General features: G+C 41.8%; 2 protein-coding genes across 8 annotated transcripts in view; one reads left to right on the forward strand and one right to left on the reverse strand.

The window, feature by feature from the left end:
• Positions 1-229: 229 nt before the first annotated feature.
• On the reverse strand, positions 230-6,915 carry ORMDL1 (ORMDL sphingolipid biosynthesis regulator 1). 3 transcript variants are annotated; one of them, XM_085065999.1, is made up of 5 exons: positions 6,782-6,915; positions 6,476-6,544; positions 5,207-5,400; positions 2,693-2,844; positions 230-1,695 (listed from the first exon to the last, which is right to left on the reverse strand). In XM_085065999.1, the coding sequence occupies exons 3-5, from the start codon at positions 5,378-5,380 to the stop codon at positions 1,560-1,562; spliced, it is 462 nt and encodes a 153-aa protein (XP_084922125.1). In that variant the 5' UTR covers positions 5,381-5,400; positions 6,476-6,544; positions 6,782-6,915; the 3' UTR covers positions 230-1,559. The 3 variants fall into 3 exon arrangements, with proteins under 3 accessions (XP_084922125.1, XP_084922123.1, XP_084922124.1); XM_085065997.1 differs by having other exon boundaries at positions 5,207-5,387; positions 6,782-6,853; XM_085065998.1 differs by lacking the exon at positions 6,782-6,915 and having other exon boundaries at positions 5,207-5,387; positions 6,476-6,631.
• The window catches only part of PMS1 (PMS1 homolog 1, mismatch repair system component), a 44,125-nt gene continuing 38,662 nt past the window's right edge, over positions 6,781-12,243 (forward strand). Inside the window, exons 1-2 of one of the 5 annotated variants that reach the window (XM_085065989.1) lie at positions 6,781-6,840; positions 9,125-9,278. In XM_085065989.1, the coding sequence (XP_084922115.1) occupies positions 9,147-9,278 (132 nt within the window). In that variant the 5' untranslated portion in view covers positions 6,781-6,840; positions 9,125-9,146. Of the gene's footprint in view, positions 6,841-6,996; positions 7,139-7,171; positions 7,483-9,124; positions 9,279-12,243 lie in introns of those variants that run through there. The other 4 variants (XM_085065993.1, XM_085065992.1, XM_085065991.1 and 1 more) reach the window with 4 other exon arrangements.

Below are 12,243 nucleotides of genomic sequence, written 5' to 3' on the forward strand. Positions count from 1 at the left end.
GCCCCCCGGACACAAGGGAGCGACTGTCAGAGGTAGCACAGACTTGTGGTGGCCGTTAGTTAAAAATCAGCCGCTTTAAAAAGTTACCGCTTTCTGTGCAAACACCACAAAGAAGCAATTAATTCCAATTGCTAAAGAAAATTCGTAACTCATTGCCCTTTTTCTTAACAGCATCTTTATCGATAAATAGCCAGGAAATTACTGTAGCAAGAAAAGACATACACCACTGTGGGCTTGTCTTTTTTTATTTTTAATTTTTTTTCCAGCTCACTGGCTGTCACTGCAACCGAAATGTAAATCAACTCTTAAATGGAGTCTTCCGTTAAATCTGAGCCCATTTTGGCTGGCAGACGTAATAGCAGACTTCAAAATTCATCCTTTTTCCACGACAGAGAAATAAGTGCTCAGAGCTGTAGATGTACCTCCTTCACTCTAATTCCAGAGCTGATTATATACAAGATTACCCCATACTACACAGTACCCCTAAAACACAGCATTCCTCCACATTTCCAAGACATGCAAGTTATCTATACCTCTTTCTGTAAAAGCATAGTTAGTCCGTGTGATTTGCCTACTCACCTACTTCTAGTTCAGCTTCTATTCTAGCTTACAACCTACACAGTTTCCCATACATGTTCTGACACTTGCTCTGTAACAGAGCAGCCTCTCCTACAACAGCAGCCATCCTTTCCCCACCACCTCACAGGCCTCTCAGCTACTGAAAAATAACCCATGGGTCAAAATCAGAGAAAACAGTCAAAAATCCACACCTAAAAAGAAATCACAATTTTTCAGGATGTCCCATTTACACATAGAAAAGGCAGTATTCTGGTAAGCAAAATGAAATAAACATAACAGTGACAACTTGTAAAAGTGTACATAAACCAAGCTATCGAGTTGATGTAGAAACCCCCTGAGCTGGCAGTTGAGGACTTTCTTCAGTCGTTGTGACAACAAAAAAATTTTTAAAAAATCCAAATCACAAGAACAGAGAAGGCAGGAATTATACCATCAATTTATGCTCGCTGTCACAGTACTCACTGTGAGACAAACTTTTACAATGCAATAACAAGCACAACCACCTACAATCCATACAGCAGAAACGACCTAATTTCACTTAATCTAAGAATGTGGCCTCACCAGTCCTTGGCATTGAGGATCCTGGATTTATATGTGAAGTTACCACCCGCGTAACGGATGATGGGTATTTGTGAAACACTGCTCTCCATTTCAGCTGTTACTTGCACCTTCCTTACAGCCACTTGCATCAGCCACACGTACAGTCTTAGTGGGGATTAGGCTTTAGAGCTGGGCCTGCCCAGTTCTTCATGGAAATCTTCCTTCTACAGGTTTCCAATCCACGTTTAAGTATTTGAAGGCATCTTCTCATAAAGTCGATTTTCATCCTAGACAATGCTGCAGGAAGCAGGAATTGTATCTCAGACATAAAAGCATCTCTCCCTGACTACGATGAGATGCTCAGCACAGCAGACTACTCATTTCCTTCACCCGGGAGCAGCAGTAGCCATGTCAGGGGTGGCCAGCGTTGAACCTTCTCCTTAGTATTTATTGATGCCAAAGAGTCGAACACCATGCAGCTGTGGCAGCTTGGGGATCAGCACGGTCAGGAGAGAGGCTGTGTTGAGGATAAAGTGTGTCGGATCATACTTGGTATAGAAGCTCGTCAGGAAGTACCTGCAGGAGAAAAGGGAGCAAGCTTAGCTGATGGCAGCCTTGTCTAAAACACATACAAAGCATAGCTGAAAAAGTGCTTTAGTGATCAGTAAGATTTTACTGTTAATGACATTTAGTCCTGTATTAAATATCTCACCCGAGGTTCTAGAATTTCTATAGAAAAATTCTGGTCTAAGTCTCTTCTTCCCATACTTTTCAAGGTGCTAAAAAGCAACTTTTAGTCTACTATTTTCCTCTAGCACTCCTCCCCACCTTTTTTTGAGGAGTTACATATATTTTTTCAGTTTGTGTCCCTTACGAACCAACTTTCTGAACATGGTGCAGGATTTTCCCTCTGCTCTCCCTCTGCCATGTAAGTGGACATGTAAATTTTCTTCAGGGACAAACAGAAAGACTTTTAGAGTCAGATAATATGTATGTATCTGATTTTTCTTAGTCATACAACCACACTTTTGTCAACACAGACAGGTGCGTAGAATTTCTAAGCCATAATGTAGTATGTTAGTGTAAATAGAAGACAGTATGTATGAAGAAAAACTGACACCAGACCCCATTCACTGAGGACTGACACACTCCTAGTTCACTAACTGGAAAATGGTTAATAAATACTGTCACAAAAGAAATTAGATTTTCAATATTTATGACTTCACAATCTCTTAAAGAACTTCAAGAGTTAATAGTAAGTTTTCCGCACAGCATTTCTAATCTTTAAAACCTGCCCCATTAATAACTGTTTACAAACTTCTGCTTCAGTATGTGGAGTGTCAAAAGCAGCAGAAGAAAGATTGTTGATTACATGGCCTGGAAATACATACTCCCTACTTTTGTGATGTAGAAATAAACAAACAAACAAGCAAGCAAAGACAGAAAATAATTTTAGACTGTAAATTGCATCCCATTACGTTGCAGCTTTTGAAATCATAGCTTTATGATTCAATTAATCTATAACATATGTTATAATACATGTTATTATTCAATAACACAGTTTTGAACTCACAGAATTATAGGAGAGATTGTGAAGAACTTCCTTGAAGATGTGAATTGTACTCCATAATCCAGTTGCTCCCAGTGTGTTAGTAACCTAGCTTTCCCCTGATCAGGTGTTTCAAAAGGAGTTCCCTTTACTGCATGCAAAAACACATACATTCCCTGGGGAAAATAAAAAGCGAATACAGAGGCACTTTTAGCTATATTTTTAAGTAATTGTTACATAGTTTAATGCATTATTTAAAAAAAAAAAAAAAAAAAAAAAAAAGAGTGAGTCAGTTCTCACCCAGAAGAGCTGCTAGCCTGTAATGACAAATTATTGAAGAGGAAGGAAGAGACAAGAAGTGATTTGCCCGAGACTGTGCAGTCAGTGGCAGAGTCAGAATTAAAGCCAAAGTCTATGTGACATCCAATCCACGCCCCTGCCTTCTACATTAGCTATCAAAAATTCCATGAAATCAACAGAATTTTAACAAGTACAGTAAACAAGTGTGTGGCTGCTGATTTGTACCACCACTTTCCTAGCGCAGTATTAACTGAGTGATGAGTAAAGTGTGCACAAAGCAAAAATCAACCTACAAATATTTCCAATATCCCAAGAACTCCTGAAAGCTTTCTCTGCCTCCTACCAGCTTCAAATCCTTAGAAGCTGACACAGCATTCTGTTGAATATCATCTGTCCATCTCTTTGCTGCTTCTCTTAAACCATGCTGGACTTTCTCGGTGACTGTTCCTGTTTGATGGGAACATGCTATGCCTGGTTTGTTCTGGAAGATCTCTTTGGGCCTCTTGGTTTCAAATAGGGAAGTACACCCTCTTCCAGTTTTAAAAAACACTTGTTTTCTATCAAAGAGAGCACACCAACTCCAAGCAAGTGTCTCTATCAGAAAATATCTAAGATTTCCTTTTCTTTCTTATGCACACACAAACATTTTTATAGAAAGCTTTATGTAGAAAAAAAAAATCACATTTCTTCCAAATTCTTATTATGGAGGTGAAATCTCAACAAATCACTTCATGTCTCCTTCTACCTTTTTTTTGAGGAACAGCCTCCAGACCAGAGCCCTGTGAACCTACGACAATTGAGTTGTTTAATCAATTTTTTGATTCATGACATTTGCAGCGTCTCAGTTTGAATAACAATAAGGACACTTTTAGGACAGATTGAAATGCTTACTACACATTTTTTTCACAGTGGTACTTGCAGAAAGAAGCACCAGAAATGCTTTCATGGTCAGCTAAGAGTTTTCCATTAGTGGAAACCCAACTTTTTTTTTTTTTTTGTCTAACCATTCAAGGATTTGTTTCCAAAAGAAGTGCCATTTAAATGCTGAAATATCCCAAAGTGCAGTTTATACTCATCTTCTAGTGTTCCACTACAAAACTACTTGCCAGTGCATGCTCTCATCCCTGTTGTCATTACAGCTACTTGCAATGAGTTCAGTAAGGCATGTGGGAAATATTTAGTAATACTTGTCTCTGCCAACATCTTCTGAAGTCAGACATGTCTGATGCTGTCAAAGATAACATACAAAACACTCTAATGACAGTTACAATTCCACCAGTAGTTTTAAACGTATCTACAAAAAGCTCAACTAAAAATTAAAACTTTACATTCAAGCAGATATTACCCATCCTCAGTCTTTACAGTGAACTATCATTTACTTAAATAAGGAAGAAATATTTTTGCCAAGTCTTCTTCGCTGGTAATCTTAGAAAGCTGAGTTAGCAAACCTCAAGTATGATGTAAATTGCTAGATTATGGCCCTTTTTTCTCCAAGCATGGGAGGACCAATATAGACAGTTGCATTACTTTAAGTGATTACAACAAAATTATAGCATCCTGGGCAGAGAAGCAGAAAGCAGCTTACAAAATCTTTTGCATACAAAAGTCATCATGCAAATCACAACTCTCTGAATAACAAATGGTTTTAGGGCTGGGGTCAAAGTAGTCCAGTTTTTCCCACTGCTTTCAAGCAAGATTTCTCAATTGTCATGTATAGTGACAACATTGTATGCTGAAGCCATTCTGAATAACAATTTATGTTGCTTGGCCAGAAATCAAAGCTAGAAGAAATAGAATTCAAATGTTTCTCTCAAAGAAAATAGGTAAGGTGCTGAAATTCAGGATTTTGGGATGCTAACAGACTTATGTAGAAAAATTAGTAGATAGAATCCAAGAATTAAAAATGTGATGGTTTGTGAATTCAGTACAGCTCTCTAATAATACACAGAACACTGTCAAAGTTGGTTGGCATGATGATTTAATGTCTGCAACCCTCCAGAGTAATCAAATGTCGTTTAAAAGAATATTTCACGTCTTTAGTGCTTAAACAGGACGTGATCACATATCACTCCTCCTCCCCAGAACAGCAAATAATCTGTGGATGGGCCAAGCAGAGGTGGTGTTTTGGACAACAGGATTTCATTGCCCATTCAGATCGGCTATTTTCCTCTTCCCTTGCCATTGAAAATACACATGAAGAACAACTTCTCAAACTCTGTTCCAAGAGAGGGTACTCACCAGGTTGTGAATGACATTTGTTAAAGTCCAGGCGACAGGGACACTAAAGAAGGGAATGCTGAGCAGGACAATGTGCAGCATGCCGACTCCGAGCGCGTATGTCAGCCACATTCCACGGCTGTTCATCACCCGAGTGTTTGGATTTACCTCGCTGTGGGCAACTCCAACGTTCATTTTTACCCTATAAAACAGATCTGTTTGAAGACTGAGACTACTGTTACAGAGCAGTACTTAACATACACAATTTTCAAACATGGGGAAAAGCTGCTTCAAAGAAGCAAGACTGGAGAGACCACAGTGCCCAAACTAGGATGTACCTCAAGATCTTCAAAGTATGGTTTATAGAGAAACCAGTACAATGGGACAGTTCGGAACTGTTTGTTTAAAACAAGTCCAAACAAATAAAACTCACAAGCCTGCTACAGAAGGGACATTAAAAAAAAAAAATAGTAAGCTGTGATGTCAGAAGCTGAAGTTGCAAAGCTGTAAGAAACCAAGCTAGTAACTTTTGTCCTCTGAATAAGTTTCTCCATCTATGACAATATCCAGAGCTCTTTTCCACTTCCCATATCAATCTTCCTCCTCTTTCTTGTTCATGTAATGGTTAGTGAAGAATTCTGCATATACAAATTGCCCAACCACCTACTTCTAGAAAGAACAATGAAGCAGTAATCTACACCTCTTTCACTTGAAACAAAGTGAAGATTTCCTCCCCTACCCATCTGCTAGTTGTCAGACAGACATTTCCATCTTTTAAATCTGGCTGAAATTAGAGAACACGTTCAAAAGTTTTCTAAGCAACTGACACATGCAGAGATACACAGGCTAATTTCATATGCTGAGATATTCAGTGGATTGACAGAACTTACCTACAGTGGCACTCTCGTCCTATTGCAGTGAAATTTGTAATGATAATTAAAAAAACCCTAAACTATTGCTTACTTCAAACTCACGTGATCTCCGGGACTATGTATATTCATTTATGGGACCAGGATGAAGCTTGTTTTTCAGCAATCATCTGAATCAGAATACAAAAGCACTATTTACCCAGCAAAAGCAGCCTGCTTTTGGTAGGAAGTTTGTTTCTGACACTTACTTAGTGCTGTACAGAGCGTAAAACAAATATAAAATACCGAGAATTCTGCAATATTAACAGCAGCAGACTAAAACCAGATACGATGAGCCTGAGCCCGACCCGGGGCACGGCTGACAATGCTCAGTACCTGTCGCAAAGCACTGCAAGCCGAGCACTTGCAGGGAACACCTTACCTGAGATGGGCCAGGCGATACCCTGAGCTGTTCCTCTCTCGCTGGGATGCAGCGCCGCCGAGCCAGTGCCTAGACAGACATCTTGCCGTGACCCACCATCCCTTCCCCTCTTGCCCCACGCTCCCAGCCCGATCCGAGCGGCAGCTCGCCGCCCCGCCGCGTTTCCTCTGCCATCCCTTCCCTTCCCGGCCCCGCTCCGCCGCCGCCCCGCCGCTGCCCGGCCCGGCCGTGCCCGTGGCCTTCCCTGCAGCCCGGCGCGCAGGCGGCCCCGGCCGCCCGTCCCTCCGCCCCCCGCCGCGGCCCCACCTTTCCGCAGCCCCGCGGCCGCCGAGGAGCCGGAGCGGAGCGCCGGGCGCCGGGCGCAGGTAGAGCCCGCGGTGCCCGTGGGCAGGGCCGCTCGGGAGGGCAGAGCAGGGGCCGGGCCGGGCCGCCCGCACCGCCCACGGGCGCGGGGCGGGCGCGCAGGTAGCGCAGCCGCGGGGGCGGCAGCGGGAGAGGCGGGGAAGAGCTGAGGCCGCGCCGGGCTGGGGCGCCGCTTGCCGCGGGCGGCCGAGCCGGGGCGGCCCTGGGCCCTGGGCAGAGGCCGGCAGGCCCCGGGGAGCGGCGAGCGCCCCGCCTCTCGCAGCGAGAACCGGGAACTGCGGACGGCTGGTGTGGTTTGGGGTAAACTCGAGGGCCCTCAGGGGTTATCTGCAGCCTTTCGCGCCTTTTCTCCTCACGCGAACCGCAGAATCGCCTCACGGCTGCTGGGGAGGCCCCTGAGCAAGGCGGTGCTCTGAGGCAGGGGCAGTGCGGCTCCCCATGGCTGAGGGGCCAGAGGCATGGAATTTAGGGAGATTTTATCCCCGCTTTAGCTGAGGGTGTGTAGAACCGCAGCTGTTGGCGTGTGGGACTTGGTGTAAAGGAATATAAGGGTTATATAAGCGATGAGACTCGCACGCAGAAAGTGCTGTGCTTTCCCACAGAGCACGGCTGTAACGCGTGTGGTGAAGAGGTACTGTGGTAAGGTGGTTTGAGCTGAAATTTGTGTTTTTCAGCTAACAGTCGTGGGTTGGATGCATTTCCATGGGTAGGAAGTCCCAGAGATCGCTCCCCACCTCCCAGCAGGTGTTCCTGAGATGTGGTCAGCGTTGCATCCCTCAGTTCGGGTCCAGGACAGGGAAGGGCACACCGGGAGATGGCTCCTCTCGCTAACTGCCTGCATCAGTTACACCTCATAGCAAATTTGTCTTTGAGATCTGCAGCGTTTCAGTTTTGAGACCCTCCTGTGTCTTAGTCAGTGTCTTTTGATGGAGACACCCAGCTCCCATCTGATTTACTCCCGTGAGTAAATCATGAAGCACTTGACACAGGAGTCCTGTACAATGTGTGAATGCCTCAAAACCTGCCTCTCTGAACACGTGTATGTGATTAATATTAGTCCATCTTCAGCAGCACGCCTTTTCTCCTGCTCCTCTTGTTTTCCAGTCGGTAGGAAAATGATTTGTCAGATCCTTTTACCACATCTGAAATGGAAACTCCCTTTGCAATGTAAATAACATTAATAAAGAGAAAACCCCTTTGTAGCTGTTCCTAGAAAAGTTTCAGTGCTGTTTGTGCTTCATAACACTGTATTTCCTTCCCCCCCAACCCAAGTAACCACATTTTTACTTTGTCTTTTATATTTAAAGAGTAGCTGTCTTTAGAAGGATGTTGAGGCAGAGAAGTGTCCTGTAATTGTTCTACGAGCTGCATATAACCTGCAGGGTAGTGATGCTTAGGGGTGTTGGCTGCAATCCCTCACCAGGTCCTGGGTGTATCAGGAGGAAATCTGTGTTTGTTCCATTCCTCCACGTGTGCTCATATCCTTGGGACAGGTGCTGAGTATGCAGTCTGTGTTCTTTAGCAGATACCTTGGCCTGAATCGATGGGGATGCCAAGACTGTCAGGATTGTTTCAGTGTAAATAGCATTATATAACATAACCCAGAGAAGAGAAGAAACCTGTTTGAACCAAGCTTGAGGTGCAAAGAGCTGCCTAGCACTGCTCTTTCTCCTGCCATTCTCATATGCATAAAAACCTGTGGTTCAGTTCTTCTGTGGCAGGCTACAAGGATCAGCAAAGTTGTTTTCCTCGGGGTTGGTTATTTGTGTCAACGTGGGCAGTTAAACAGAAATGCATATTAAAATTCGCAGGTCCATTTACAATCTATTCTTCATGGTAGAGTATCTCTATCATGCAGCAAGACTTTTATCACCCTTTGTGTTTCCAATAATTAAAAAAAGATACCTCCATTGGTTTATAAGGCATCTTCAAGTGAGAGATACAGTGACATAGAAATAGAATGACCTGCCTGAGGACACACAGTATGTTAGATCAGAGAGGCAGGATTGTAACAGGGAACTTTTTGGGGTTTGCTTTGGTTTTCATTTTTGCCAGGAGGTCACATTGCCATTGAATATGGTTTTTCTTCAGCACCACTCTGTTGCCTCCCCACTTCTCTCCCAACGCCTATTGACCACAGAGGAAGCTGTGTCCCACTGTAACATGAAAATTTCCAGTGATAATGTTGTGTTTTTCTACATCTACAAGTTCCTGTGAAACAGTTTCTTAGAAATGTGTAATTGTAGTGTTCCTTTTACATTATTTTTCTGTTATTTTTCTGTGCAGCTTCCCTGAATCTTATTCCACCATGAAACAGCTGCCAGGGGAGACAATTCGGCTCCTTTCAAGTTCTCAGGTGATTACTTCAGTTGTCAGCGTGGTAAAGGAGCTGATAGAAAATTCCTTGGATGCCAGTGCTACAGGCATTGATATTAAACTGGTAAGTCTCCCTCTTACAAAGAATTGGATATAAAATTAGATGCAAGAAAAGTTGTTCCATTGCAAATGTAGTTTTTTAGGCTATTGTGGTTTGGGGAATGATGATTATTATTGTATATTTATATGTACATATTTCTACCTCAAGTGCAAATGGTACAAAATTAGTTTCCATTAGTGTTTTTGAGGCCCTGAAACAGTAAAGCGTATTTGTGCTTCTGAGTGTATCTTGGGGAAAAAGCTGTCAGGCTCCTTTAATCTTCGTTTTCCTACTTAAAATTTACATTTTCCAACTAATAGCCTGTTTTAAAAGATGTTGGACTTAGGTTTGCTGCTAGACTGACATATTTAATGCTCACTGCAAAGGTGAAAATGGAAACAGTGGAAAAGGTTGATGGCCATTCTAGATGCTTTTGTGTTATAAATTACCACTTCGTCTCTAATTAGCATGGTGAACCCTAGCTACTTTTAACTCTGTTTTTATAAGCTGTTGAAAAAAGTTGGCATGTCACTCAAGGATAGTTTCTGACAGTAGAAAATACTGCTTTTTATAAAGAATTTGAGCTATTTTCCCCCAAACTGGGTAAAATGGGTAAGTAATCTGTTTCTCTTGCTGTCATATTTCTGCTTTTGCAGTGTTTTGTCAGCAGCTGTATACTAGCAGTATCTCCTGATTAGTACAAAGAAATTGTTATATCCTATATAAATGTATGTATCCAGAATTGTATCCAGTTTCCTTTTCTGCAGCTAGCAGTGAATGTATAGGATATTCTTGAATTAAATGTTAGACAAAGACGAAGGCTCTTAATTAGGAGGGCAGTTCAGTTTCTGCTTGTTTCTTTGTCCATGTCTCTATGTTTGCTGAATGAGTCTAGAGTGTTTTCCATCTGAGGATGATTTCCTGCAGATGCCAAGGATCATGTTTGTTATTGCCTTAAGTGAGCTGAAGATACTGTCTTTGCTATAGTTTGTCATAATCTCTTCTCAGTATTTCAATTGCAGAGTAACTTGCTTCATGAGTAATTCCAAAGTGAGTAGTGTGTGCACATTCATGGGGATAAGGGTATTTGAGCCAGATCCTAGGAGCTGATCACTAACTGCTAGAAGTGAAAGAAAGATTTTGAAGCTTTCCAGAATGATTGGAACAAATCTTGCAGAGGAGAGAGCCCTTTAACCAGTGTGGGTTTCACAGCACAGTAACCAGCTGTTTTCATAGTGAGAAGTCCCAAATCAATTAAAAAGAGATTTTCACCCATTTTCACTGCATGAGTCATCGACACTACTCTTACACTCTTTGTTAGTCCAGCCCAATCCAAAACACTGTAGTTCCAAACAAGCAAACCTGGCTTTATTTAAGTTAATAGCGAGTAAAAGAGATTCGCTGATTATCGTTCTGTGGGTACTAGGGGGGAAGAGAAAACCTCCACTCTGCACAGCTCTAGACAGTAATGGTGTAAAACAATGGACTTTTTTCTGGTATTTTTTAATGGGAAATTAAAATAACTTTGACCATGTAACAGAGGTCAGTGACCACATTAACTCTAGATTAGTTCAAAAGCATAGCAGAGAAGAAAAACTTCGAAATTCCATTTTACAGCTTGATGGGTTTTGCCTGAAATGGCAGCATTTTCATTGTTTTAATCTTTTACATATGGAATAGGAGAGCATAGTTTACCCAATTTGCCTGAACAAAGATAGCAATTACTTTTTTTGAGACAGAAGACAGAATGGTTCTCAGATAGAAATTGTGGCAGTGGTGAACTGTATTGGGACGCTTTGGATTGGGTTTAATGGTTGTTTCTGTCTTCATTGACCAAATGCCCATAGGTGATGTTATTGGACATCTTTGCACTGTGTATCAAAGCTGAATCATACTATTTGGCATCAGTGACCTGGCAGGGCAACTTCAACATTTCATGAGTTCATAAGCTTGGTAAGGATTTAGCTCGTGGAGGATGGAAAAGGGTGTTACAGAATACAAAGTTAAGCACTGTAATATTTACATAAAATGTGCACAAGTAAAAATGAATAAGATTAGGAGAGAAATAGAGAATCATTTATGTAACATTTTGATTCAAGATAAATCTTACTTTTTTTCAGCAGCAGAGTGGTCTGAAAGTAAAAATTAGAATGGAAAATAGGGGCTCATTGTAAAATTCTCAAACCCTTCATTAGCACATACAGCAGCAGGGTAGACAGTTTCCTGCCTGTATCTCCTCATACATTTTTATGCTCAATTGAGGTGTATTGCTTAGCTCTGTTTTGCTGCACGGTAGGAGGTTGACTGAAACATGAGCAAAAGCATGGTTTTTTTCACCTGAAGACAGCTTTTGCACCATTCATTAATACAGAAAGTGAAATGTACCCGTATTTCTGTTGTGTTTTGTGTGTTGTGGTTCTGAGCCCAGCACAGAGGCTTTTGATGTTTCCTAAAGCAGTTTATGTGTGAATACAGATGATATCTTTAGATACCTTTTTGTTGTTTTTAATGGCATAGTTTTTTTACTTTAAGAAATAACCTTGTGAGCACATTTTTTCATAACTGTTTTCAGTATAGGCCCAGGTAGGACAAAGTTTGTTCTGTTTAATCAATCAACTTTCAGTGATCAAGCATCACATGCTCTGTGCAGCATCAGTGGTGGTAGCCACTGTTTTAAGATATCCTTTCTAGCAAAACTAGTTTTAAGGTCACCTAGATGTATTACATTCTACAGCACTTTTTTTGTGAATTCCATCATAAGCTTTCCAAAGAGCTGGTCGTGCTTTTGTAAAAGAAGCTTAGTTTGTGATCCTGCAGCTCTGATTACTTGCTCCTCCTGGCTTGTGGTTCTTCTGGGTGCTGTTCACTTGTGCAGATTGTAGCATAGCTGCAAAGATTTTTGGTTTTTGCTACATTTGTTTGAGATGTTATAGAACCTAAATTTCATCTTTCTTATAGATGTTGTAAATATCCAGGTTTTCAGAGTTTT

This window comes from Lichenostomus cassidix, chromosome 7, assembly GCF_008360975.1.
Source record: "Lichenostomus cassidix isolate B80296 chromosome 7, HeHo_3.0, whole genome shotgun sequence".
In the NCBI taxonomy this organism is placed as follows: Eukaryota; Metazoa; Chordata; class Aves; order Passeriformes; family Meliphagidae; genus Lichenostomus; species Lichenostomus cassidix.